This window comes from Hyla sarda, chromosome 1 (assembly GCF_029499605.1).
Source record: "Hyla sarda isolate aHylSar1 chromosome 1, aHylSar1.hap1, whole genome shotgun sequence".
NCBI lineage: Eukaryota > Metazoa > Chordata > Amphibia > Anura > Hylidae > Hyla > Hyla sarda.
In genome coordinates this window covers 434,457,104-434,482,758 of record NC_079189.1, presented here as the reverse complement: position 1 = coordinate 434,482,758, position 25,655 = coordinate 434,457,104, and the positions used below count along the sequence as shown (strand labels likewise).

General features: G+C 41.6%; 1 protein-coding gene across 1 annotated transcript; it reads right to left on the bottom strand.

Annotated features, from left to right (window-relative positions):
* Nucleotides 1-159: 159 nt before the first annotated feature.
* On the bottom strand, nt 160-25,655 carry UPB1 (beta-ureidopropionase 1). The gene is made up of 10 exons (XM_056530911.1): nt 25,253-25,655; nt 21,523-21,694; nt 12,604-12,691; nt 9,534-9,628; nt 5,264-5,425; nt 4,194-4,363; nt 3,045-3,126; nt 2,878-2,920; nt 694-848; nt 160-410 (listed from the first exon to the last, which is right to left on the bottom strand). The coding sequence occupies exons 1-10, from the start codon at nt 25,351-25,353 to the stop codon at nt 327-329; spliced, it is 1,152 nt and encodes a 383-aa protein (XP_056386886.1). The 5' UTR covers nt 25,354-25,655; the 3' UTR covers nt 160-326.

Genomic DNA, 25,655 nt, shown 5'->3' with positions numbered 1-25,655 from the left:
GGGCCGTAAGTAAGATCCAGCCATAGAGTTGCTAGGCAACCAACGCCGTGTGGGACGCCGCTTGCGAGTGAGTCGGGCCCCCCTTTACGGAGCCCCACTATTTGAGAAGCACTGCTTTAGAGTGAGCACTTAGAAAGTAGCTTTCTACAATACAATAGATGACTTTAATTCTTTATTAAACAAAAAACAATTACAACAATTATTGCATCTAAAAGTCTTGAAATGTGAAGCCATTTACACATGACCAATACTTCTATCAAAAGGTGTATAAAATCCAGCTATAATGTTGCAGTAACATCCTCGTTTGTGTGCAGCCTGCTTGTTATTTACTCCCGGACAATGTCTGGCTGGAAATCTGGACTTACTGCTTGAGCTAGTTCAGCAGCATACATTTCATGGCGTCCAGTCATCTGCATAAAAGAAGAAATAAATCATCAGTTTCAAATAAATAAATAAATAAATAAATAAATAAATAAATAAATAAATAAATAAATATATATATACACACACACACATCAAATAGATTCCTTTAAAGCAGCCAAAGGTCCAGAAATCCTGAAAACCTTTTGTTCTCTATTTGTGTTATGAAAAAAAAAAGCTTGATAATGACGGGGAAAGCGATAAGACATTTATATGTAAATACGTACTAATTTCCATGCATTTTTGCAGGTTTCGGATTCGGTTGGTACTAACCTTGAAGTTCCACTTATCATTAGTCTGTCGACATAGGTTAAGGTCCAGCTCAGCAATAAGAAGACCATCAGACACCCTACTTAGCCCAGGGGTACGACTGCCATCAGGAGCTGCTACGTAACTAGATCCATAAAAATGACCAAACTCATGATGGGCTGAAGAAAAGAAAGACATCCATTAACTTTAATGGTTGTTGTAGAAAATGGCATACAGATAAAACAGAGACTACTCAGGCTGCATCATGGTTCTGGGTCCAACAAGAAGTCAGCTTCCCCTAATTTTCTTCTCTATCCCTAAGACAGAGTTCACACAATGCTCAGAATTCTACTCAGAAATACCAATGCAGTAGCCTCCTATTGTTTTAAATGGGATTCTGCTGCACTTTGCACACTGCTGAGTTTCCACAAAGGAGAATTCAACCACAGAAATTCATGTTCATTCCCTTGATTGATTTGCCCAGAAATGCATTGCCATCTATGGGAACGGCAATGTGGTCCTAGTGCCATCTGCTGTAGGCACTGGCCACCCTCGACGCACCCTATTTTTAGGTGCAAAATCTAAAAAATTTAAGATTTTTAACCCAATAGTGGTCTTCAACCTGCGGACTTCCAGATGTTGCAAAACTACAACTCCGGGCATGCTGGGAGTTGTAGTTTTGCAACATCTGGAGGTCCGCAGATTGAAGACCACTGCATAGGAGGTAAACGTGTCCCTGTCGCTCCGGACCTGTCACCGCTGCCCTGGATGTCGCTCCATCGCTGTCGCCGTGTCCCCGTCGCTCCGGAACGTCTCTGCTGCCGGCCGGGTATCCTCGCTCTCCGTCGCTGACGCACGTACGCGACGACGTGATGACGAGGAAGGAGAGCGCCGGCCATACAGGGGATCCCTGAACGGAGAAGACACCGAGGAGGCAGGTAAGGTCCCTCCCGGTGTCCTGTAAGCACTTACCCGGCTATTCAGTCGGGCTGTTCGGGACCGCCGCGGTGAAATCGCGATCGGTGATGTCCTGTATTAGCCGCGGGTCCCGGCCGTTGATGGTCACAGGGACCGCCGCGATAGGGGTGTATTCGCCGTATAAGACGCACCGACTTTTCCCCCCCAGTTTTGTGGAAGAAAAAGTGCGTCTTATACGGCGAAAAATACGGTAACTATTCAATCAGGAGGAGTGAGGGCCCTGCTCGCGAGAGCTTACAGACTACAAGGAGTGGGGTTGAGACAGAAGGCATAAAGTGCTTTTATTGATACAATGGTCCAGCCATATTTCATAAAGGTTACATACAGGAGGGTGAACCGGTCACTAGCTAATCTCCAAATGGCCAAGTGCATGTAGAGTAGAGGGGGGACTGTCATATATGAAGCTTTTGATATCTCCAAGACCCAGAGGTCTCAAAAGGGGCAAAGTGGGAGTAGTGGAATGTTATAGGCCTGAATGAAGAGATGTTTAAACTGTGGATGTTGTGGTTGAGTCTGAGGGATTGAGGGATCGCATTCCAGAGAACTGGAGCAGCACGAGCAAAGTCTTGAAGATGGGAGTAAGAGGTTCAGATTATAGAAAATGTTAGTGTTAGATAATTGTCAGAGCGGAGAGAACATGTAGGATGGTAGACAGAGATGAGGGAGGAGATGTAGGGAGGTGCCGCACTGTGGAGAGCTTTGTGTATGAGACATTACTGGTAGGGGCATCATTAAATCTAAAGTATGTACCCTAACAATTACATCATACTTCTAAAAATAGTATTTTATAGTCTCTTTCTGTACTTGAAAATCAGCAGATTCATTTATGGATTCGATTTTGGGAATCTTATTTCATATTTACAAAATAATAGTGTATTTATTCAGATATGATTTTATGCCTTCGCTCCCTCTAAATACCTTTTATGACATTTATAAATTTAGACTATTAAAACAAAAAGTGTTCCTGTTGAGCCCTTCTTCCTCTCCTGCCTGAGGCAACATGTAAATATGGCTGCTATGTAGGGAAACATTTTTGGGATGGCACACAGGATAACTAGCTGAAGTGATGTTCTGTTTCTAAAACATAAAGCACACAGACATGACTGCATTTTCAATGTGAAAGGTTCACAAACCTGTAGGGATTTTATATTATTTTATGTTGAACAAGCCTTAGTTACAGAAAGGAGTAAATACATACAAATGCTAGTAGTAGCGTTCTTATTTTGTCACCTTTCTTGCCATCTCCAGAAGTGAACTCGTTTTCAAAGTGCTCCTAAAAAAGAAGTATCCAGAAACATTTCATCAAGAATTGTAGGTTATAGTCACCTTAATACAAAATGTACCTTATGATGGAAGAAGGAGAGGTCTAGGAGAACAAGCTAAGGCGTCATACTCACAGTTCCCACACGGTTGATGGCACAGGTAAAACAATGATTGGCAATGGCAGCATTTCTTGCTTCTATGGGCCAAAGAGATTCACTGCAAGGAAATTGGGACTGCATTACGTCAAAGGGAGTTTCACGCCTAAAAACTGATGGCCTATCCATTAATATCAGATTGGCAGGGAACCCACAACTGGCACCACACTGATTAGCTGGCTGAAAAGGATGTGGTTTATCAGGCACAGCTCCATCTTTTTAGTAGTGGCTGTGCCTAGTATTGCAGCTCTCCTTTATCAATTATGTACCCAAGTGTTTCCCAACCAAGGTGTCTCCAGATTTTACAAAACTACAACTCCCAGCGGGGGAGATTTATCAAAACCTGTCCAGAGGAAAAGCTGCCCATAGCAACCAATCGGATCGTTCTTTTTATTTTTCAGAAGCCTTGTTAAAAATGAAACTGGCCATCTGATTGGTTGCAATGGGAATCTGGGCAACTTTTCCTCTGAACAGGTTTTAAAAAATCTCCCCCAACATGCCCGACAGCAGGAATGCTGTGATCTGTAGTTTTGCTTCAGCTGGAGCCATCCTAGTTGGAAAACACTGTTGTAGTCCCTGAAAACCCCTTTAAAATATTTGCTGCCAATAATAAGCTCATACTTTACATTTTGACATTCACATACTCACAAAAATCTGCAACTATAAAAAGTATGACATTTTTTTACAGCCACAGTATAATACCTGCGTCTTTCCCACGTGTGGAATTCCGAACAGACAATCCGCTGCAGTAGAGTCCTATTGATTTCAATGGGATTCTGCTGCACTGTGCACACGGTGGAATTTCCGCAGCAGATATTTCTGAGTCCGCAAAAAAAATAGACATGTCTATTCTATCTGCAGAGTCTGCACAGAAATGCATTGCAGTCTAGGAGTTGGTGCATTTCCGAGCAGTCCTAGCACCGACATATTCTGCTGCCGCTCTGCTCTTCCACCATGTGACCATAGCCTAACACTGTCACAACTATTTGTAACTATGCAGAGTATCTACACAGGGAAGGATGTATGCAATTATATTGAAGAAGAAACTAAATGATTTTATAAGAGCAGTAAAACCTTATTATTCACGGTACGAATTTCATTTTCCTGTCAGTTATTTATATCAGTTACCTTAGCTCTCCAACAGTGGCTGAAGGGTTGAAAATAATTTCTGCTCCATTTATGCTGTACATTAACCAGTTAAGGGGATGGTGTCGTCCATAGCAGATGTTCACAGCGATCCTTCCGAATACAGTCTGAAATACTCTATGTCCTGTGTTCCCCTCCATGTAATAAGTCGACTAAAATACAAGGATTATTCCAGATATTATTTTTCTAAATAAATTCTATTCTTTATATAATAAAAAGGTATAACATTTTACAATATACTTTTCACATGAATTTCTCAGTTTTCTCAATCTGGGTATGCTGTAATTTATTACATGTCGATAAGCAACATGTCACTTTTTGTGCTCATGTCCTATTAAGAATATGCACTAGATTGCAAAGATGCAGATTGGCCTAATTCTGGCTTATAGAAAGTGAAATAGCAATAGATTTCCGACAGTATACCTTGAATTTCTACCACAAATTTTACACTGTGCACACAATGAAAAAAAATTTGCTTGTGAATGTACCCTTAATAAATGATGACAAACTAAGATCTTGACTCAGGAATTGAAACATGATAATTATTGTGTAACTTTCCATTATACAAATTATATTAATTTGCTTAAATTGTAATTCTTTAAGCATTTTATGACCCCAAATCAAATACAGGGCCCGGCTCTCATGTTGGACTTGCCAATCAGCAGCTCCCTGGAGCTTTTGGCCCCTACATTTGGAGATGCGCAGGAGTGGTGGTCCACTTAGCCAATTATCGTCTAAGCTAGTGATTGGCTGAGCAGGCTATTACATGACCAGCTGCTAAATGGTAAGTTTAACACAAGAGCCAGGCCCTGTACAGGAGGTTATGGGGGTCCCATCAGACACTTATCCCCTATACTTGTGAGTACCCTGAGTCTCCTTGCCCTAACAGCAATCTAACAGTATTGACAGTTTGGAATATGAATTGCAGCTAACAGATTTTCTAGAACTTATATTTCCATGCTAGCTTTTGGATACAGGTAATGTATATAATATATTACACATAATAAACATTCTTCTATTTCATAATATTATAGATTTCATATGTATCTAACCTCATTGAAATCCCCAATCCTTGGGATGTGATTTTTGCGACTCTTGCCTAGGAAGGCTCCAGTATTGGATATGACCACAGCAGTGTTCCATAGTGTTTCTCCATGCACCTCGTCCCTCTCCAAGATTGGAGAGACAATAACCATGTTATACTTCTTTGCTAACTGAAAGTGTGAAAAAGAAAAAGGGCTTGCATAAAAAGTTATTTGAACTAAAATATTCCGGTATTATGATCACACTTATCATTTGATAATAAAAAACATAAATGTTCTATGTTCAGCTGCGTGAATAAACAATCTAGGTTTCTATGGGCAATAACAAATTCTGGGTTATGACAAACATGTTCAGCCAATGTACATGTTGCAAAAGGGCTGCCATATAGGCTCATGAAGCCTCTAACTTACTTTTATATGCCTCCATTTTAATATGGAATCTAAAAGAAAAATAATTTCAATTTTTTTACAAAGAAATGCTTTGAGGGGAGAATATCTCTATACATATGGAAAATGATGCCAGACACCCTGCTATGTCTGTCCTGACAGTCCCTGGCTGAGCAACGCAATGCAAAAGGTCAATGATCTGCCTCTTGCCACAGTAAGGCTAAGTTTCCATTTGGGTTTTTTTCTGGCAGTTTTTTAAAAACTGCCACTGCAGTTTTTGAGCCAAAGCAAGAAGTGGATTCAAAAGGAATAGGACATATGAAGTAAGGACTTATACTTCTCCTCCCTTATGGATCCACTTCTGACTTTGGCTCAAAAACTGCAGTGGCAGATCTCCAAAAACTGCTAGAAAAAAAAACAAGTGGAAACTTAGCCTAAATCTAAGTAGGTGTTTCCTCTCCAAGGCAAAACAGGGAACCCTGCTCAGCCACAAAAAGGGACCATCTGGAAGGATACGGCAGGGGATAAAGGCAGGTTTGAAAGCTATTAAACTTCTCTTCATTTAGTTTTTGAGAATTTTGGTGGGGTCTTTTCAGCCATTTTTAGACCCAGAAAATGAGGTGCAGCACAGTGGGCAAGACCATACAGTGGTTTCACAGAAAAGGTTACACTCAAAACAGGTGTCGTATGCAGAGGTAGTCTTTGGGAAATAGATGTAGGAGTGCTGCCAGCATTGCTACAGAGGTTAAAGGGGTGAGGGGTCAGCCTGTCTGTGCTCAGACCATACACCACACACTGCATCAAATTGGTCTGCATGGCCGTTGTGCCAGAAGGAAGTCTCTTCTAGAGATGATGCACAAGAAAGCCTGCAAACAGTTTGCTGAAGAAAAGCAGACTAAGGAACCTGAGGGTAAAGGTGATGGACTGGCCAAGCATGTCTCCAGACCTAAACCCTACTGAGTGTCTGTGGGGCATCAAACATAATATAGGGGGTGCAAAGTCTCTAACATCCACCAGCTCAGTGATGTCGTTATGGAGGAGGGGAAGAGGACTGCAGTGGAAACCTGTGAAGCTTTGATGAACTCCATGCCCAAGAGGCTTAAAGCAGTGCTGGAAAATAAAGGTGGCCACACAATATATTTACACGTTGGGCCCACCCAATTTGGACATTTCCACTTGTGTGCTGAGTTATTTTGAGAGGACACAACATTAAACACTGTGCACTCACTACTTTACATTGTAGCAGAGTGCCATTTCTTCAGTGCTGTCACATCAAAATATATAATAAAATATTTACAAAAATGTAAGGGGTGTACTCACTGATGTGAGATAATGTATATAGTATATAGAAAATGTTAAATGGAATTTTACATCAGTGTCACCTGCACTAACTTGTTGGTTTAGGCTAGTGGTGCGAGTGGTACAGGCTTGTGGTGCGGGTAATCCTCGGTCTTCAATATAAGCAACTATGGAGCTTGTTGCATGGTGGGCATTCCCAAGCCCCTGGTGCACAGTGAAATCCGGCCTGTATCTTCATAGTAATGCCTCCTTCCCTGTGCTGATCCCCCTCTAATGTAAAATGGAGCTCCACTCTGCAGGGGCTCAGCACAGGGGAGAAGGCGTTAGTATGAAGATACAGGCCGGATTTCATTGTGCACCAGTGGCTTGGGAACACCCGCCATGCACCAAACTCCACATTTGCATAAATTAAAGACCGGGGATTGCAGAAGACCAGAGGCATGGAACAAGTAGTAGAAAGTATGATTTTTATCTGTGTCACCCGAACTACAACAGGTTAGTGCAGGTGACACATACCTGAAGTGATTCCAATAATACAAGTTTATTAGGAAACTACAATTCCTGAATATGTAAATGTACAACGAGTGCAGGTTTGCTAGAAATCAGCCAACGAAATCCACAAAAGCAATCAGATCAGTTGACCTATATTTGACAGTGACAAGTATGACACATGTATTATAAAGTGCCTGCACATAGCTACTGTGTTTTCCCAAATGTAAGACACTGGCCCTCATTTACTAAGAGTGGAGTGTTGGTTTCTTTGTGGGTTTTAATTCCCTACAATTTATTTTCCACGGTATTTACTAAGGTTTCCCTACATTTTCCACTTTCCCTTCACTTTGCTTTATTTACACATGCTCTGATCTGTCTGGTTTTCCTCAGCTCAAATCCACCACATTTTATGTGGAAACCTTAGTAAATATGTTGGGTTTTTGGGAAAATGTCGGGAATACACCCATTTTTGGAGACCACGCCCCTTTTCCAGACAACCACGCCCCTTTTTCGGGGTTTTCTTAGCAAAATGGATAGTTGGGGTTTTTTCAATTCTGGCGCAAATTCTGGCACAGACAGAATTGCTGGCGCAATGCGAACATGTCGGGTTTGCAATAGTAAATGAGGGCCAATGTCTTATATTTATTTTTCTTAAACAACACTCACCATGGCTTATTTTCAGGGGACATCTTATGCATGCATGACGCCCTGCATATCAGCTGCCGTCCAGGGACCTGCAGCCACACAGAAGTCACTTCCTGCTGATCAGCTGGGACATGCTGCACTGCATGTAAGCTGCCATCCCAGGACCTGCCACCGCCGTTGCACAGAAGTCACGTCCCGCTGATAAGCTGGGACATGATGCCCTGTATGTCAGCTTCCATCCTGGGATCAGCTGGGACCCCCCCACCCGCTGCCGTAAGGACATCCCTATGGTACAGTACCTGTCAAGAAGGATTGGCCGTCTTTATTAGCTTTAATAAGCCACGCCCACCACCACTACCACTTATTTTCGGGGGTATGGCTTATATTAAGCGAATAGATAGAACTGCTGGTATGGCTTATTTTATGGCTATGTCTTATTTTCACATTATACACACATTATATATACATATATATACACCATCAGCCACAACAATAAAACCAAATAAAGTTAATAACAGTGATTATCTTGTGACAATGGCCTCTGTGAAGGGGTTGGATACATTAAGCAGAAGGTGAACAGTTGGTTCTCAAAGCTGATTTGATGGAATTAGGAAAGGTGGACAAACGAAAAAATCCAGCGAGATAAAGCTAGTCCATACATCATAGCTTTCTGAATGTGGGGCTGTATAATGAGTGGCTATCCTGACCTCTATCAACAGCCACAAGTGCCTACAATGGGTACATGAGCATCAGATTTAGAACACAGAGTAATGGAGGAGGCTGATCGGTTTGATAAATCATGTTTTCTTTTACATCATGTGAGTGGCCAGGAGTGTGTGCATAAAAAAACCTTTAAAAATAATGGCTTCAGAATGCACTATGGGTAGAGAAGCAGTGTGATGTTCTGTGCAATGCCCTGCTAAGAAACCTTGGGTCCTTGCATTCATGTGGATGTTAATTTTACATGTGCCATTTAGCTAAACATGGTTTAGACTGAGTGCACCCAGTGGCCTATTTCAGCAGGATAATATGCCCTGCCACACTGCACAAATTGTTCAGGGACGGCGTTCAAAGTGTTGACTTGATTTTCAAATTCTCCAAACTTTAATACAAATAAATATCTGTGGGATATTCTTGAAAAAAAAGTCTGAGCTACATAGGCCCCACACCCACAATTTCTAGAACTTAATGGTTTGCTGAAGGTTTACCATAGTACACCTTCAAAGGGTCTTGTGGAATTGCTGCCTTCTCGAACCAGAGCTGAATTGGCGGCACAAGGGGACCTACACAATATTAAACAGGCGATTTTATTGTTATGGTACACAGGTGTGCACTTTAAATACATCCAATACTACATTTAATTATTATCACTTTTGAGGAAAAAAGTAGAATGAAAAAACAACAATTTAGAAAAACAACCATAACCACAAGTTTATCTGGTTAGCATAATATTTACCTCCTGGCAGAACTTAGTAGTTACTCCATTTTCAGCCGATTCTGCAAACTCTGTCCACGGCAGTCGCTCTCTTGTACAAAAAGCAAAAGGCATAGCTAGAAGGATATCACAGGTAATGTAGGACAATATGAGCAAACGTGAAATATTGTAAAAAATCTTAATAAATAATGAACTTATACTTTCAGAATTATAAAATTGAATTAACAAGCAGGATTTAGCTACCGGTTAGGATTTAGCTACCGGTTACTGTTTATTAAAGGTGTTATATGGCAAAAGGGGGGGGGGGGGGATTTAAACTATGCCCATTGTGAAGTATATTAAAAAAATAAACCCTGAGGTTTGTGATACCTCACCGTACCCTTATGTCGGGGGATTGTCCTGGCTCATGCTTTATATTGTAAAATTGCGAAAATCCAAATAAAAATGTTTTAGTAAAAAGATAAATCTGTATTCACCTCCAGTGCTCCCACGATGCCTCCGCTGTCCTGATCAGGTCCCCGATGTGATCTCCTTCTTGAGCTTGTACGTGACTTAATGGGCTTGAAAAGTACCTGGGCCCAATGTGTCATACTAATGCTCAGTGAATCGGTGGCCACAGCCATGTCCGGCCTTGCCCAGTGATTGGCTGAACAGCAGTATAACACATTGGGCCCCCATCACGCTGCAGCTTAGGAAAAGTATTGCATCGGGTATCTGAGCAGGACAGCTGAGGCATCGTGAGAGCAGTGGAGGTGAGTACAGGTTTATATTTTTTTTATATACTACACAATGGCCCTCATTTACTATTGCAAACCCGACATGTTTTGTCGGGTTGTGCGCCATATTCTGTCGCATTGCGCCCAAATTTCTGTCTGCGCCAGATTTTGCGCCAGAATTGAAAAAACCCCGACTAACTCTCCATTTTGCGATGAAAACCCGAAAAAGGGCTGTGGCGGCTGTGGAAAGGGGGCGTGGTCTCAAAAAAGGGGCGTGCTCCCGAAATTTTCCCAAAAACCCAACATATTTCCACATAAAATGTGGTGGATTTCACCAGACAGATCAGAGCATGTATAAAAAAAAAGCAAAGTGTAGGGAAAGTGGAAAATGTAGGGAAACCTTAGTAAATACCGTGGAAAATTAACTGTAGGGAATTAAAACCCACAAAGAAACCTACACAACACTCTTAGTAAATAAGGGCCAATGGGTATAGTTCACAAAATCCCCAACCTGTCTGACAGCCCCATTAAAAATTATTTAAAAAAATTTCTCCATTTTATTTTAAATAACCAAAACAGCATTTGGGGTCTTACATCACAAGACCACCAATCAGACCTGCTGAATCCTACAGCATCTATGTGTACTGGAAGTTTCATTACTCCGTTCTATGGGACACTTAATGCTTATGCAACAAAGTAAAATCTAAAGTCAAAAGTATATGAGACACTTTATATTGTGGAGATCCATTCATTTCTTCATTGGCAACTGTTAAGAAGTTCCCGCCTCTGTAACAGCTCTCTATATGTACAAGATTTCTACCTCCTATGATATAGCCAACATACCATCTCTATTCCATATAAGAACCAACATTGCTTAATGTTTTTGTTAATATTTGTTCTTTCCTCCCCTTCCCCTCCTTTTCCTGCCCCCGCCTCCTCAACCCCTCTTCCCCACTGGTTTGCTAGCTAGAGCTATATTGCCAGTCTAGCGGTATCCATTGGTAATGTAGCTACAGGTTGATTTTATGCTCTTCAACTGAATATTTGCTACCTCTCATTGCCTGTAACTGGACAAATGCACTCTAGAATATAACCAGTTTATATGTTATATACTTAAAATTCAACTAAATATAAAAATAAAAATAGTGCCCAATCACTTTTATCCACTCAAAGCTTCAGCTGACATAACCAGCACAGATCTATGTACTGTATGTGCCTCTCCTTGACCCCTTGCACAGCTCACAGTAAGTTTACCTTGTTACAGAATAGTGGCATGTTACACATTCACTTGCTGTACAAATACCTCTGGCACAGATAGCTCACTACTAAAGTTATCTTTCACTGCGTGTTTTTTTTCTCCAGATTTAATAATTCAGTTTCTGGTATGTGGATTAATTATTTCCAGTGTTCTGTGAACTCTTTGGTTTATAGATCAATAGCAAAAAAACTCTTTACAGAGCAAAAAGATGTGATGTGTGAAAGAACATTATACAGTACAGTGCATTTGAAAAGTCTTAAGACCCTAAAACTTTTTTCATATTTGTATGCGGCCTTGTGCTAAAATCAAATAAAAAAATATAAGCACCCCCCCTTCAATCTGGCATAACTCTGTATGTCTTTAAGTGGCCAGAGATCTGACTTATAGGAGTTGTCCAGTGAATACTATCTTATTCTCTATCCACAAAATAGGGGATAAGTAGGTGATCACGGGGAGGGTCCAACTGTTGGACCACGACCCTCAGTGAGGAGCACGTGCAGCAGATGGCACAGGCTCCTTTCATTTCTATGGGCCGACCTGGGTACAGCACTCGGGCATCTCCAGGGTGCTCCCACAGAAATGAACTGAGAGCATGCCGACTATAGCACACACTTCTCACTGAGAGCAGGGGTGTAGTTCTGGAAATTGTGAGGGGGCACAGCAGTCAGACCCCCCGCAATCCACTACTTATCCCCTAGATAGTTTTCATTGGACAGCCCCTTTAAACCCAATCGAACATCTTTAGAGAGACCTGAAAATGGCTTCCCTAAATCTAAGTGTACAAACCTTGTGGCATCATATCCAAGAAGACTGGAGGAGGTTATTGCTGCCAAAGGTGCTTACCTAAGAACCGAGTAAAGGGTCTGAATACTTATGTCAATGCAATATTTTAGTTTTCCCTTTTCAGTAAATAATCAAAGATTTCTAACATTCGGTTTTTACTTTGTCATTATGGGGTATTGAATGAGGAATGATGGAGTAAAACTTTTTTTTCTATTCTAGCACACAGCTACAACATAACAAAATGTGAAAAATAAAATGGTCTGAAGACTCTGTCAATTCATTGTGTTCTATATTATTGTTTTAGTACAAGAGCTGGTTGAACGTTGATACTTACTCCATGCTTCCTGAAAACATACAATATTCACATCACACTTCGCTGCTACTTCCACAATCTCTGCAATGCGCCTGTGCAAAGCATTGACCTGTTGAAGAAAGTAGAATACATGTGATCTAACAGCACACCTATATGTCAGAGACAAACCTTACTGCCATACATGAGAACATTGCTACAAGTCTAATATCTTTGGGAGGTTACATGTGATGTCTAGAAAAGAAAAAGAAAAAAAACGGGTTGCATTTTTTCATCCAATTCTACTGGGGGAAAATTTTGCAACATACTTACAAAAATTGTGCAACGTAAATTGATATGAACGAAATTTAAACCTCTGCTCTACAGATGTGTGCACCATGTAGATGGGGTACATTCAGTTTTGAAATGGATTTGAGGGGCCTTCATATTACAATTACTGCATTAAATACCCGATTATAAATACTGCACCCCTCAAAGTATTCAAAATGACATTCAGAAAGTTTGTTAACCCTTTAGATGTTTCACAGGAATAGCAGTAAATTGAAGGAGAATATTCAAAATCTTCATTTTTTTTTTTACACTGGCATGTTCTTGTAGACCCAGTTTTTGAATTTTTACAAGGGGTAATAGGAGAAAAAGACCCCCAAAATTTGTAACCCACTTTCTCTTGAGTAAGGAAATACCTCATATGTGTATGTCAAGTGTTCGGCGGGTGTAATAGAGGGCTCAGAAGGGAAGGAGCAACAATGGGATTTTGGAGAGGGAATTTTGCTGGAATGGTTTTTGGGGGGCAGGTCACATTTAGGAAGCCCCTATTGTGCCAGAACAGAAAAAAAAACAAAAAAAAAAAACACATGGCATACTAATTTGGAAACTACACCCCTCAATGCACGTAACAAGGGGTCCTTGACACCCCACAGGTGTTTGACGACTTTTCGTTAAAAATCACATGTGTAAATGAAAAAAAATTTTTTTGCGCTAAAGTGCGTTTCTCCCCCCCCCCAAATTTACCATTTTTACAAAGGAAAAATTGCCCCCCAAAATTTGTAACCCCATCTCTTCTGAGTATGGAAATACCCCATGTTAGGAAGTAAAATGTTCTGCGGGAGAACTACAATGCTCAGAAGAGAAGGAGTCACATTTGGCTTTTGAAAGGAAATTTTGCTGAAATGTGTTTTGGGGGGCATGTCGCATTTAGGAAGCCCCTATGGTGCCTGGACAGCAAAGAAAAAACACATGGCATACTATTTTGAAAACTATACCCCTCAAGGAACGTAACAAGGGGTACAGTAAGCCTTAACACCCCACAGGTGTTTGACAACTTTTTGTTATAGTTGGATGTGCAAATGAAAAAAAATAAATTCAGTAAAATGCAGTTTTTCCCCCAAATTTTACATTTTTACAAGGTGTAATAGGAGAAAATGTGGACCCCCCCCACATGTGACCCCATTTTGGAAACTACACCCCTCACAGCATTTGACAAATCTTTGAAACAGTGGGCTGTGCAAATGAAAAATTACATTTTTCATTTTCACGGACCACTCTTCCAAAAATCTGTCAGACATCTGTGGGGCGTAAATGCTCACTGTACCCCTCATTACATTACGTGAGGGGTGTAGTTTCCAAATGGGGTCACATTTGGGGGGGGCTCCATTGTTCTGGCACTATGGGGGCTCTGTAAACACACGTGGCTTTCAATTCTGGACAAATTTTTTCTCTAAAATTCCAATGGCGCTCCTTCTCTTCTGAGCATTGTAGTGCACCCGCAGAGCACTTTACATCCACATATGGGGTATGTTCTTACTCAGAAGAAATGGGGTTACAAATTTTGAGGGGCTTTTTTTTCCCTATTTTCCCTTGTGAAAATGAAAAATTTAGGGTAACACCAGCATTTTAGTAAAAAAAAATAAAACATTTTTTTTTCATTTTCCCATCCAACTTTAACGAAAATTCGTCAAACACCAGTGGAGTGTTAAGGCTCACCATACCCCTTGTTAAGTTCTGTGAGGAGTGTAGTTTCCAAAATGAAGTCACATGTTGGTATTTATTTTTCTGCGTTTATGTCAGAACCGCTGTAAAATCAGCCACCCCTGTGCAAATCACCAATTTAGGCCTCAAATGTACATGGTGCGCTCTCACTCCTGAGCCTTGTTGTGCGCCCGCAGAGCATTTTATGTCCACATATGGGGTAGTTCCGTACTCAGGAGAAATTGCGTTACAAATTTTGGGGGTCTTTTTTTCCCTTTTACCTCTTGTGAAAATAAAAAGTATGGGGCAACACCAGCATGTTAGTGTAAAAAAATAAAAACTTTTACACTAACAGGCAGGTGTAGACCCCAACTTTTCCTTTGCATAAGGGGTAAAAGGAGAAAATGCCCCGCGAAATGTGTAGTGCAATTGCTTCCGAGTACAGAAATATGTGACCCTAAACTGTTTCCTTGAAATACGACAGGGCTCCGTAGTGAGAGAGCGCCATGCGCATTTGAGGACTAAATAAGGGATTGCATAGGGGTGGACACGGGTATTCTACACCAGTGATTCCCAAACAGGGTGCCTCCAGCTGTTGCTAAACTCCCAGCATGCCTGGACAGTCAATGGCTGTCTGGAAATGCTGGGGGGAGTTGTTCTGCACCAACTGGAGGCTTCATTTTGGAAAAACTGCGGAACGATACGTATTTTCATTTTTATTGGGGGGGGGGCAGTGCAAGGGGGTGTATAAGTGCAAGGGGTGTATATGTAGTGTTTTACCCCTTTATTTTGTGTAGTGTAGTGTTTTTAGGTTACATTTGAACTGGCGGGGGTTTACAGTGAGTTTCCCGCTAGAAGTTTGCGCTGCAGCGGAAAATTTTCCGCAACTCAAACTTGAAGCAGGAAACTCACTGTAAACTCGCCTGTGTGAATGTACCCTCCAGCTGTTGCAAAATTACAACTCCCAACATGCAAGGTCTATCAGTTGGGAGTTGTACTTTTGCAACAGCTGGAGGCACACTGGTTGGAAAACCTTCAGTTAGGTTCTGTTACCTAACTGTGAATTTTCCAACCAGTGTGCAAAACTACAACTCCCAGCATGTACTGATCGCCGAAGGGCATGTTGGAAGATTTAGTTAAGCAACCGCTGAAGGTACGCAACTACAACTCTCAGCATGCCGAGACAGCTGTTTGGGCATGCTGGGAGTTGTAGTTTTGCAAGATCTAGAGGGCCACAGTTTAGAGACCAGAGGACGACGATGCGGCTCCCTGGTGCGGCGATCCTACAGAAGCAGGTGAGTTGTTGTCTAGCAACATCTGAAGGGCTACAGTTTTGACACCACAATACAGTGATCTCCAAACTGTAGCCCTCCAGATGTTGCTAAACTGCAAATCCCAGCATGCCCAAACATCAAAACAGCTGTCTGAGCATGCTGGGAGTTGTAGTTTTGCAACATCTTGAGGGCTACACTTTAGAAACCACTGTATAGTGGTCTCAAAACTGTAGCCCTTCAGATGTTGCTAGACAACAACTCACTGGCTTCTGTAGGATCGCCGCACCAGGGAGCCGCATTGTCGTCCTCTGCCACCCACCGCCAATGGTAAGTGGACCACCGGCACCAGTCACCGCCGGTTCCCCTGTTCTGCCCAGACTCCTGTGGGTGGGCAGAGCGGGGGAACTGAACTTTAAACCCCCCACCCCCGATCTGCTATTGGTCGGTCGCTTTTTAATGACCAATAGCAGGGATAGGAGGGGTGGCACCCCTGCCACCTCACTCCTATCCCTTCAGGGGGATCGTGGGTGTCTTGGACAACCCGGATCCCCCTCATTTTCCGGGTCACCGGAGACCGGTAAACGCCGCAAATCGCCAGTGTGAATTCACCAGAGATTTGCGGCGATCGCTGACATGGGGGGGTCTCAGGACCCCCTTGGGCATTGTCACGGGATGCCTGCTGAGTGATTTCAGCAGGCATCCCGGTCCTGTCCTCGCCTGGTGCTTGGCGGGGACAGAAATTCCCACGGGCATACAGGTACGCCCTTGGTCCTTAAGGGGTTAAACAACACAATGTAACTACAAGTCAATCACACTTTTATGAAATCAGGAAGCAACATTGATTGACAATCAATTTCACATGCTGTTGTGCAAACAGAACAGAAAACAATTAGCAAGACACCCCCATTAAAGGAGTGGTCTTTCATGTGGTGACCACGGACCACTTCTCAGTTCCTATGCTTCCTGGCTGATGTTTTGGTCCCTTTTGAATACTGGCGGTGCTTTCACTCTAGTGGTAGCATCAGACGGAGTCTATAACCCACACAAGTGGCTCAGGTAGTGCAGCTCATCCAGGATGGCACAACAATGCGATCTGTGGCAAGAAGGTTTGCTGTGTCTGTCAGCGTAGTGTCCAGAGCATGGAGGCGCTACCAGGAGACAGGCCAGTACATCAGGAGACGTGGAGGAGGCTGTAGGAGGGCAACAACCCAGCAGCAGGACCGCTACCTCTGCCTTTGTGCAAGGAGGAGCAGGAGGAGCATTGCCAGAGCCCTGCAAAATGACCTCCAGCAGGTCACAAATGTGCATGTGTCCACTCAAATGGTCAGAAACAGACTCCATGAGGGTGGTATGAGGGCATGATGTCCACAGCTGGGGGTTGTGCTTACAGCCCAACACTGTGCAGGATGTTTGGCATTTGTCAGAGAACACCAAGATTGGCAAATTCGCCACTGGCGCCCTGTGCTCTTCACAGATTAAAGCTGGTGCACACTGAGCACATGTGACAGACGTGACTGGAGACGCCATGGGGAACGTTCTGCTGCCTTGCAAAATCCTCCAGTATGACCAGATTAGCGGTGGGTCAGTAATGGTGTGAAGTGGCATTTCTTTGGGGGGCCGCACACCCCTCCATATGCTTGCCAGAGGTAGCCTGACTGCCGTTAGGTACCGAGATCCTCAGACCCTTTGTGAGACCATATGCTGGTGCGGTTGGCCCTGGTTTCCTCCGAATGCAAGACAATGCTAGACCTCATGTGGCTGGAGTGTGTCAACAGTTCTTGCAAGAGGAAGGCATTGATGCTATGGACTGGCCGACCCGTTCCATAGACCTGCATCCGATTGAGCACATCTGGGACAGCATGTCTCGCTCCATCCACCAACGCCATGTTGCACCACAGACTGTGCAGGAGTTAACGGATCCATTAGTCCAGGTCTGGGAGGACATCCCTCAGGAGACCATCCGCCACCTCATCAGGAGCATACCCAGGCATTGAAGGGAAGTCATACGGGCACGTGGAGACCACACACACTACTGAGCCTCATTTTGACTTGTTTTAAGGACATTATATCAAAGTTGGATCAGCTTGTAGGGTGGTTTCCCACTTTGATTTTGAGTGTGACTCCATATCAAGACCTCCATGGGTTGATAAATTTGATTTCCATTGATCATTTTTGTGTGATTTTATTGTCAGCACATACAACTATGTAAAGATGAAAGTATTTCCTACGATTAGTTCATTCATTCAGATCTAGGATGTGTTATCTTAGTGTTCCCTTTATTTTTTTGAGCAGTGTATATTGCATCAGCACAGCAATTCAGCCAAGGGCTAGACCTGGAGAGAGCTACACCCTGCTCCTGGGCAATTTTAGATGACCTATAAACAGAACATTTTTAATTAAAAAAAAAAGAAAACAAAGACAACCTCTACATACAAAGTGTAAAATCCCCCAAAAATGACCCGTTGCTTTAAAAGCTGGTTAAATGTGTTTGGTTGGAGAGGGAGGAATTTGCCAGAAATAACTAAATGTCTATGGGCAGCTTTAGGAGAGATTCAGCTAGGGCACTAGGGTACATGCAACCTACTAATATTTGGCCTGTTAACACATGTAGAGGTATAGGAACCTAACAACAATTTAACCCAAAGCATTAAGAAAAACCTCTTATGTAGATGTGTTATAAAATAAAACAACTTTTATTGTGTTTTATTAAAGAAAAGGTGAGAAACACATTTAAAACTACAACTCCAACTGTCTCAATATTTGTCTTGCTAAGTATCACTACTGGGTATTTTTGGAAAAATATTTCACTCAGAACATGCCACTATACAGTACCACTTATGTATGTGGTTGCTCAGTTTTTTTCATTTATCAGTAGGATCATTATGTACAGGATCCATGAATCCCGCCACTCTGCTGTGCACTGCAGGTGGGGGTTAATCCTCTGGTGAACCAATCATAACTAAAAACATATCCCGACTGTGATTACTCTTATTTCTCAAGACAATGGAATTGCTATTTAAAATGTAAACTGTCACACTAGGGCACATGCAGAATCTAACCAAAACAAATAGAGGTGTTGGTGACTGTCAGTGTAACTGATCCATAGTGCCATAACCTGCACAGCATGCTGGGAGAACCCTCCTGCTCTATAAATATCTGGACAGCCCATGGCTTGTGCTTTTCACAGATCTAAGTTCTTTAGGTACCAGCAAACACTGTGTAAAGTCAACTGGAAAACCTGCTGCACAACCACCACCAATAGGTTTTAGCTGTAAAACCCCCCAACATGACCTGAATTTACACTGTATTGTGTGAATGAAGTTTCAGAAAAAAATGTCTGCTATAACATAACATTGGGCTGTTGCAATAAAGTAATGCAACACCAGAAACACTGCAAATGCAAAAGAGCATCTAAAAACACGATTAGGCTACAAATAGACACAAATACCATGAAAACTGACAACTCATCTTTTTCCTCCATGATGTAATTTTGTGTACAAATTTTTATGAACAGGATTCATTAGTTTTTTTATTTTTTTATTTTTTGTAATTTAATCCCCTGAAATGTTATCATCAAGGATTTCTATTGAAGATTTGGGGGGCGGGGGGGGGGGGGGGGGGGGGGGGGGGGGAAGAAGCCAACAGGCATGTACACATAGCGTTTTTTTGTGTTATTTTTATTTGTTTATTTTTGCACCTTTATTTTGACTCTCAAACTGTGAAAACAAGACTGTCTGGTCTTTTTGGCCTCAATTCTATGCATCATGTCTGAGGGAAACCAGGCATTGCCCAATACCAACCCTACAAGGAAGCATAGTGATGGCAGCATCATGCTATAAGGGGGTATTTAGTGGCTGGGACAGGGAGTCTGGATGGCTTGAATATTTACGTCAATGTAATCTTTTAGCAAAATATTTCAAACATTCTGTTTTCACTTTATCATTATGGGATATTGAGTGAAGAATGATGAAGGGGGGGGGGCACTTGTATTTTTTAAATCATTTTTAAAATTTTTTAGCATAAGGCCACAACATATCAAAATGTAACAAAGGGAAAGGGTCTGAAGGCATTTTGATTGCACGGTATATGTCAGAGGCAGCACATACCATTTGTCTTGGTGTGTGGAACTAAGTTTTGTTACTTTGGTAGGGTCCCTCAGTCCATATAGTACATGTAGACAAAAGCCCACCTGCATATGGTGGCCAATAGCCAAACACTTTTGCCCGTATCAGGAACTGTCCAGAGCATGAGAAATTCCCCATTGCAAACCTATGCTGCTCTGGACAGTTCCTTACACGGACAGAGGTGTCAGCAGAGAGCACTGTGGACAACACAAAAAAAGAAATTCAAAAAGAATAGAATTTCCTCTGTAGCATACAGCTGCTAAAATGTACCAAAAGGATTAAGATTTTTTAATAGAAGTAATTTACAAATCTGTTTAACTTTCAGGCACCAGTTCATTAAAAAAAATAAAAATAAAAAAGTTTTCCACCGGAGTACCCCTTTTACTCTTTACATACTCTTACATCCACTTTACTGTTTTTCCCTGCAGGGTGGCGCTCTGGCCACTACTTTAAAAGAAATTGCAGTGCAGCATCATTTAAAGGATTAGTCCAGCCCTGAAAAACTCATCCCCTATCCTAAGGATAGGGGATAAGTTTCAGAGAGCAGGGGGTTCGACTGCTGGGACCCCCACGATCTCCTGTACGGGGCCCCGGGCTCTCCGGCCCGATAGCATGTGTCGACCACCGCATGAAGCGGTGGCCAACACGCCCCCTCAATACAGCGCTATGGCAGAGCCGGAGATTGCCAAAGACAGCGCTCCGGCTCTGCCATAGAATTGTATTGAGGGGGAGTGTAAGCCGCCGCTTTGTGCGGTGGTCGACACGCCCCCTGTATGGGAGACTGTGATTTACATTTGTGTGTGATTTGTCTGTGTTCATGTTTTATCATTTTCATGATACAATAATAAATAGCCTATTAAATTAAGGGGGTATTCTCATCACATCCACTTATTGCATATCCTCAAGATCCCCACACCAATGTAGGGAACAGAGCTCCCCCAACTTCATCCCTGCCTGGTGAAGACGCCACAGCATTCAGGCTGCTTTGCACGTGTGCAGCCCTCTACATTCACTTCTATTGGTTACATCAGTGTTTCCCAACCAGGGTGCCTCCAGCTGTTGCAAAACTACAATTCCCAGCATGCCCGGACAGGCGTTGGCTGGGAGTTGTAGATTTGAACAGCTGGAGGCACCCTGGTTGAGAAACACTGGGTTACAGACACAGCGGATCCATTAAATGGTTAAAGGCAACAGTTAATAATATGGCATACACATTTGTTAAAGGGGTTATCCCACAATCTGAACATAATCTATCCACAGGAAAAGAGATAAAAGTATAAAGATTGCTTGGGGGTCTGATAGCTAGCACCCCACAGATCGGAGGTGCCGTGTCCATAGAGTGAATGAAGTAGCAGTAAGCGTGCTCAACCATTGCTCCATTCAATCTTTATGGAATTCATAAGGATAGCCAAGCACCGAACTCACACATCTGAGGATGTGGTCGCCAAGCATGAGTACTGCTGCTCCACTCACTCAGGGGGACAAGTGACCTCCATTCTTGTGATTGTGGGCATCCGAGCAACCACGATTAATGCTTCAAATCTTATGATAACCCCTACAATACATGTGCACAATACCTGCTCGGCCACTGGACTTGAGGTTGTCAACTGGATTTTATTCTGAATTAATCCCACACGGATTACCCGAGGCTTTCGGAGTTGTTCACATGCTGCATCGATCACATAGCCCTTTAACTCAAATTTTCGTTGTGAAGCAGAATCCACAGCGCAAGGCGGGAGATCTAGATTTCTGAAGAAGAACAGAGCGGGTCATATGATCCTTTATAATATGAACAGCACTGGTAATATGATCCTGTATAATATGAACAGCACTGGTAATATGATCCTTTATAATATGAACAGCACTGGTAATATGATCCATTATAATATGAACAGCACTGGTAATATGATCCTGTCTAATATGAACAGCACTGGTAATATGATCCTTTATAATATGAACAGCACTGGTAATATGATCCTGTCTAATGTGAACAGCACTGGTAATATGATCCTGTATAATATGAACAGCACTGGTAATATGATCCTGTATAATAGGAACAGCACTGGTAATATGATCCTGTATAATAGGAACAGCACTGGTAATATGATCCTTTATAATAGGAACAGCACTGGTAATATGATCCTTTATAATAGGAACAGCACTGGTAATATGATCTTTTATAATAGGAACAGCACTGGTAATATGATCCTTTACAATAGGAACAGCACTGGTAATATGATCCTTTATAATAGGAACAGCACTGGTAATATGATCCTGTATAATATGAACAGCTCCGGTAATATGATCCTTTATAATATGCACATGACACGTCATATGATCCTTTATAATATGCACATGACGCGTCATATGATCCTGTATAATATGCACATGACACGTCCTATGATCCTTTATAATATGCACATGACACGTCATATGATCCTTTATAATATGCACATGACACGTCATATGATCCTTTATAATATGCACATGACACGTCATATGATCCTGTATAATATGCACATGACACGTCATATGATCCTTTATAATATACACATGACACGTCATATGATCCTTTATAATATGCACATGACACGTCATATGATCCTTTATAATATGCACATGATATGTCATATGATCCTTTATAATATGCACATGACACGTCATATGATCCTTTATAATATACACATGACACGTCATATGATCCTTTATAATATGCACATGACACGTCATATGATCCTTTATAATATGCACATGATATGTCATATGATCCTTTATAATATGCACATGACACGTCATATGATCCTTTATAATATGCACATGACACGTCATATGATCCTTTATAATATACACATGACACGTCATATGATCCTGTATAATATGCACATGACACGTCATATGATCCTTTATAATATACACATGACACGTCATATGATCCTTTATAATATGCACATGACACGTCATATGATCCTGTATAATATGCACATGACACGTCATATGATCCTGTATAATATGCACATGACACGTCATATGATCCTGTATAATATGCACATGACACGTCATATGATCCTTTATAATATGCACATGACACGTCATATGATCCTTTATAATATGCACATGACACGTCATATGATCCTTTATAATATACACATGACACGTCATATGATCCTGTATAATATGCACATGACGCATTATATGATCCTTTATAATATGCACATGACACGTCATATGATCCTTTATAATATGCACATGACACGTCATATGATCCTTTATAATATACACATGACACGTCATATGATCCTGTATAATATGCACATGACACGTCATATGATCCTGTATAATATTCACATGACACGTCATATGATCCTTTATAATATGCACATGACACGTCATATGATCCTTTATAATATGCACATGACACGTCATATGATCCTTTATAATATGCACATGACACGTCATATGATCCTGTATAATATGCACATGACACGTCATATGATCCTGTATAATATGCACATGACACGTCATATGATCCTGTATAATATGCACATGACACATCATATGATCCTTTATAATAAGCACATGACACATCATATGATCCTGTATAATATGCACATGACACGTCACATGATCCTTTATAATATGCACATGACACGTCATATGATCCTTTATAATATGCACATGACACGTCATATGATCCTTTATAATATGCACATGACACGTCATATGATCCTTTATAATATGCACATGACGCGTCATATGATCCTTTATAATATGCACATGACAAGTCATATGATCCTGTATAATATGCACATGACACGTCCTATGATCCTTTATAATATGCACATGACACGTCATATGATCCTTTATAATATGCACATGCCACGTCATATGATCCTTTATAATATGCACATGATACGTCATATGATCCTTTATAATATGCACATGACACGTCATATGATCCTTTATAATATACACATGACACGTCATATGATCCTTTATAATATACACATGACACGTCATATGATCCTTTATAATATACACATGACACGTCATATGATCCTTTATAATATGCACATGACACGTCATATGATCCTTTATAATATACACATGACACGTCATATGATCCTGTATAATATGCACATGACACGTCATATGATCCTTTATAATATGCACATGACACGTCATATGATCCTTTATAATATGCACATGACACGTCATATGATCCTTTATAATATGCACATGACACGTCATATGATCCTTTATAATATGCACATGACACGTCATATGATCCTGTATAATATGCACATGACACGTCATATGATCCTGTATAATATGCACATGACACGTCATATGATCCTTTATAATATGCACATGACACGTCATATGATCCTTTATAATATGCACATGACACGTCATATGATCCTGTATAATATGCACATGACACGTCATATGATCCTGTATAATATGCACATGACACGTCATATGATCCTGTATAATATGCACATGACACGTCATATGATCCTTTATAATATGCACATGACACGTCACATGATCCTGTATAATATGCACATGACACATCATATGATCCTTTATAATATGCACATGACACATCATATGATCCTGTATAATATGCACATGACACGTCATATGATCCTTTATAATATGCACATGACACATCATATGATCCTTTATAATATGCACATGACACATCATATGATCCTGTATAATATGCACATGACACGTCACATGATCCTTTATAATATGCACATGACACATCATATGATCCTGTATAATATGCACATGACACGTCATATGATCCTGTATAATATGCACATGACACATCATATGATCCTGTATAATATGCACATGACACATCATATGATCCTGTATAATATGCACATGACACGTCATATGATCCTGTATAATATGCACATGACACATCATATGATCCTTTATAATATGAACAGGATAGTCATGATACACTTCTGAAAGTTAAGTACAGTATCTTTGTACAGTAATCCTATTGAACTACAGAATAAAGGAAATGTCATTTTTACTGTAGAAATTTCTAACGCATAAAAACACAACCCTCCCCCTCAATTGTTGGGTTTTATTTTTCTACTTTACACCACAAACACATTTTTTTTTTTTTGTAGTAGTAAAATGAGAGATCTGATTACAAAGTACAATGAAAGTCTGTCACAGGACCCAATGAACTTTCTGAAAAAAGAAAAAGCCCAATGAAACTCCCCAATACCCCGCCATTACTGTGCCCTGCTGGCGCACACACCCCTCACAGCCCGCGGTTACCTCAGCTCCCTCCCGTACAGCAGCCTCCATACTTCCCGCAGCTCCCCCGCAGGGATGTTCTTCTCCAGCACTTGCTCCACAGACACCAGCTCCCCGGACATGGTAACCACAGTGCCCGGCCCGGGGCCTGGAGAAGTATGGGCCAGAAGGGTGGGGGCGGGATGGAGGGACGGGTCTCGTCTCTGCCCTCTCCCAGAATGTAGGGGTCATTGCCCGGGAGTGTGGAGACTTTGAGGCTGCACCGTGACCCCAGTATATTTGTATCTAGTATAGTGTTTCCCAACCACTTGCAAAACTACAACTCCCAGCATGGCCGAACAGCCTTCGGCTGTCCGGGCATGCTGGGAGTTGTAGTTTTGCAACAGCTAGAGGCACACGGGTTGGAAAACGCTGCACTAGTAGG

Excerpts from the sequence above, each read along its gene's own strand:
- UPB1 (XM_056530911.1), bottom strand. The coding sequence starts at position 25,353 with ATGTCCGGGGAGCTGGTGTCTGTGGAGCAAGTGCTGGAGAAGAACATC. Across the intron at positions 5,426-9,533 it reads CTACTAAGTTCTGCCAGGAG|TTAGCAAAGAAGTATAACAT; the intron begins GTAAATATTATG and ends TCACACTTTCAG. Across the intron at positions 849-2,877 it reads TTCTGGAGATGGCAAGAAAG|CCCATCATGAGTTTGGTCAT; the intron begins GTGACAAAATAA and ends TCTTTTCTTCAG.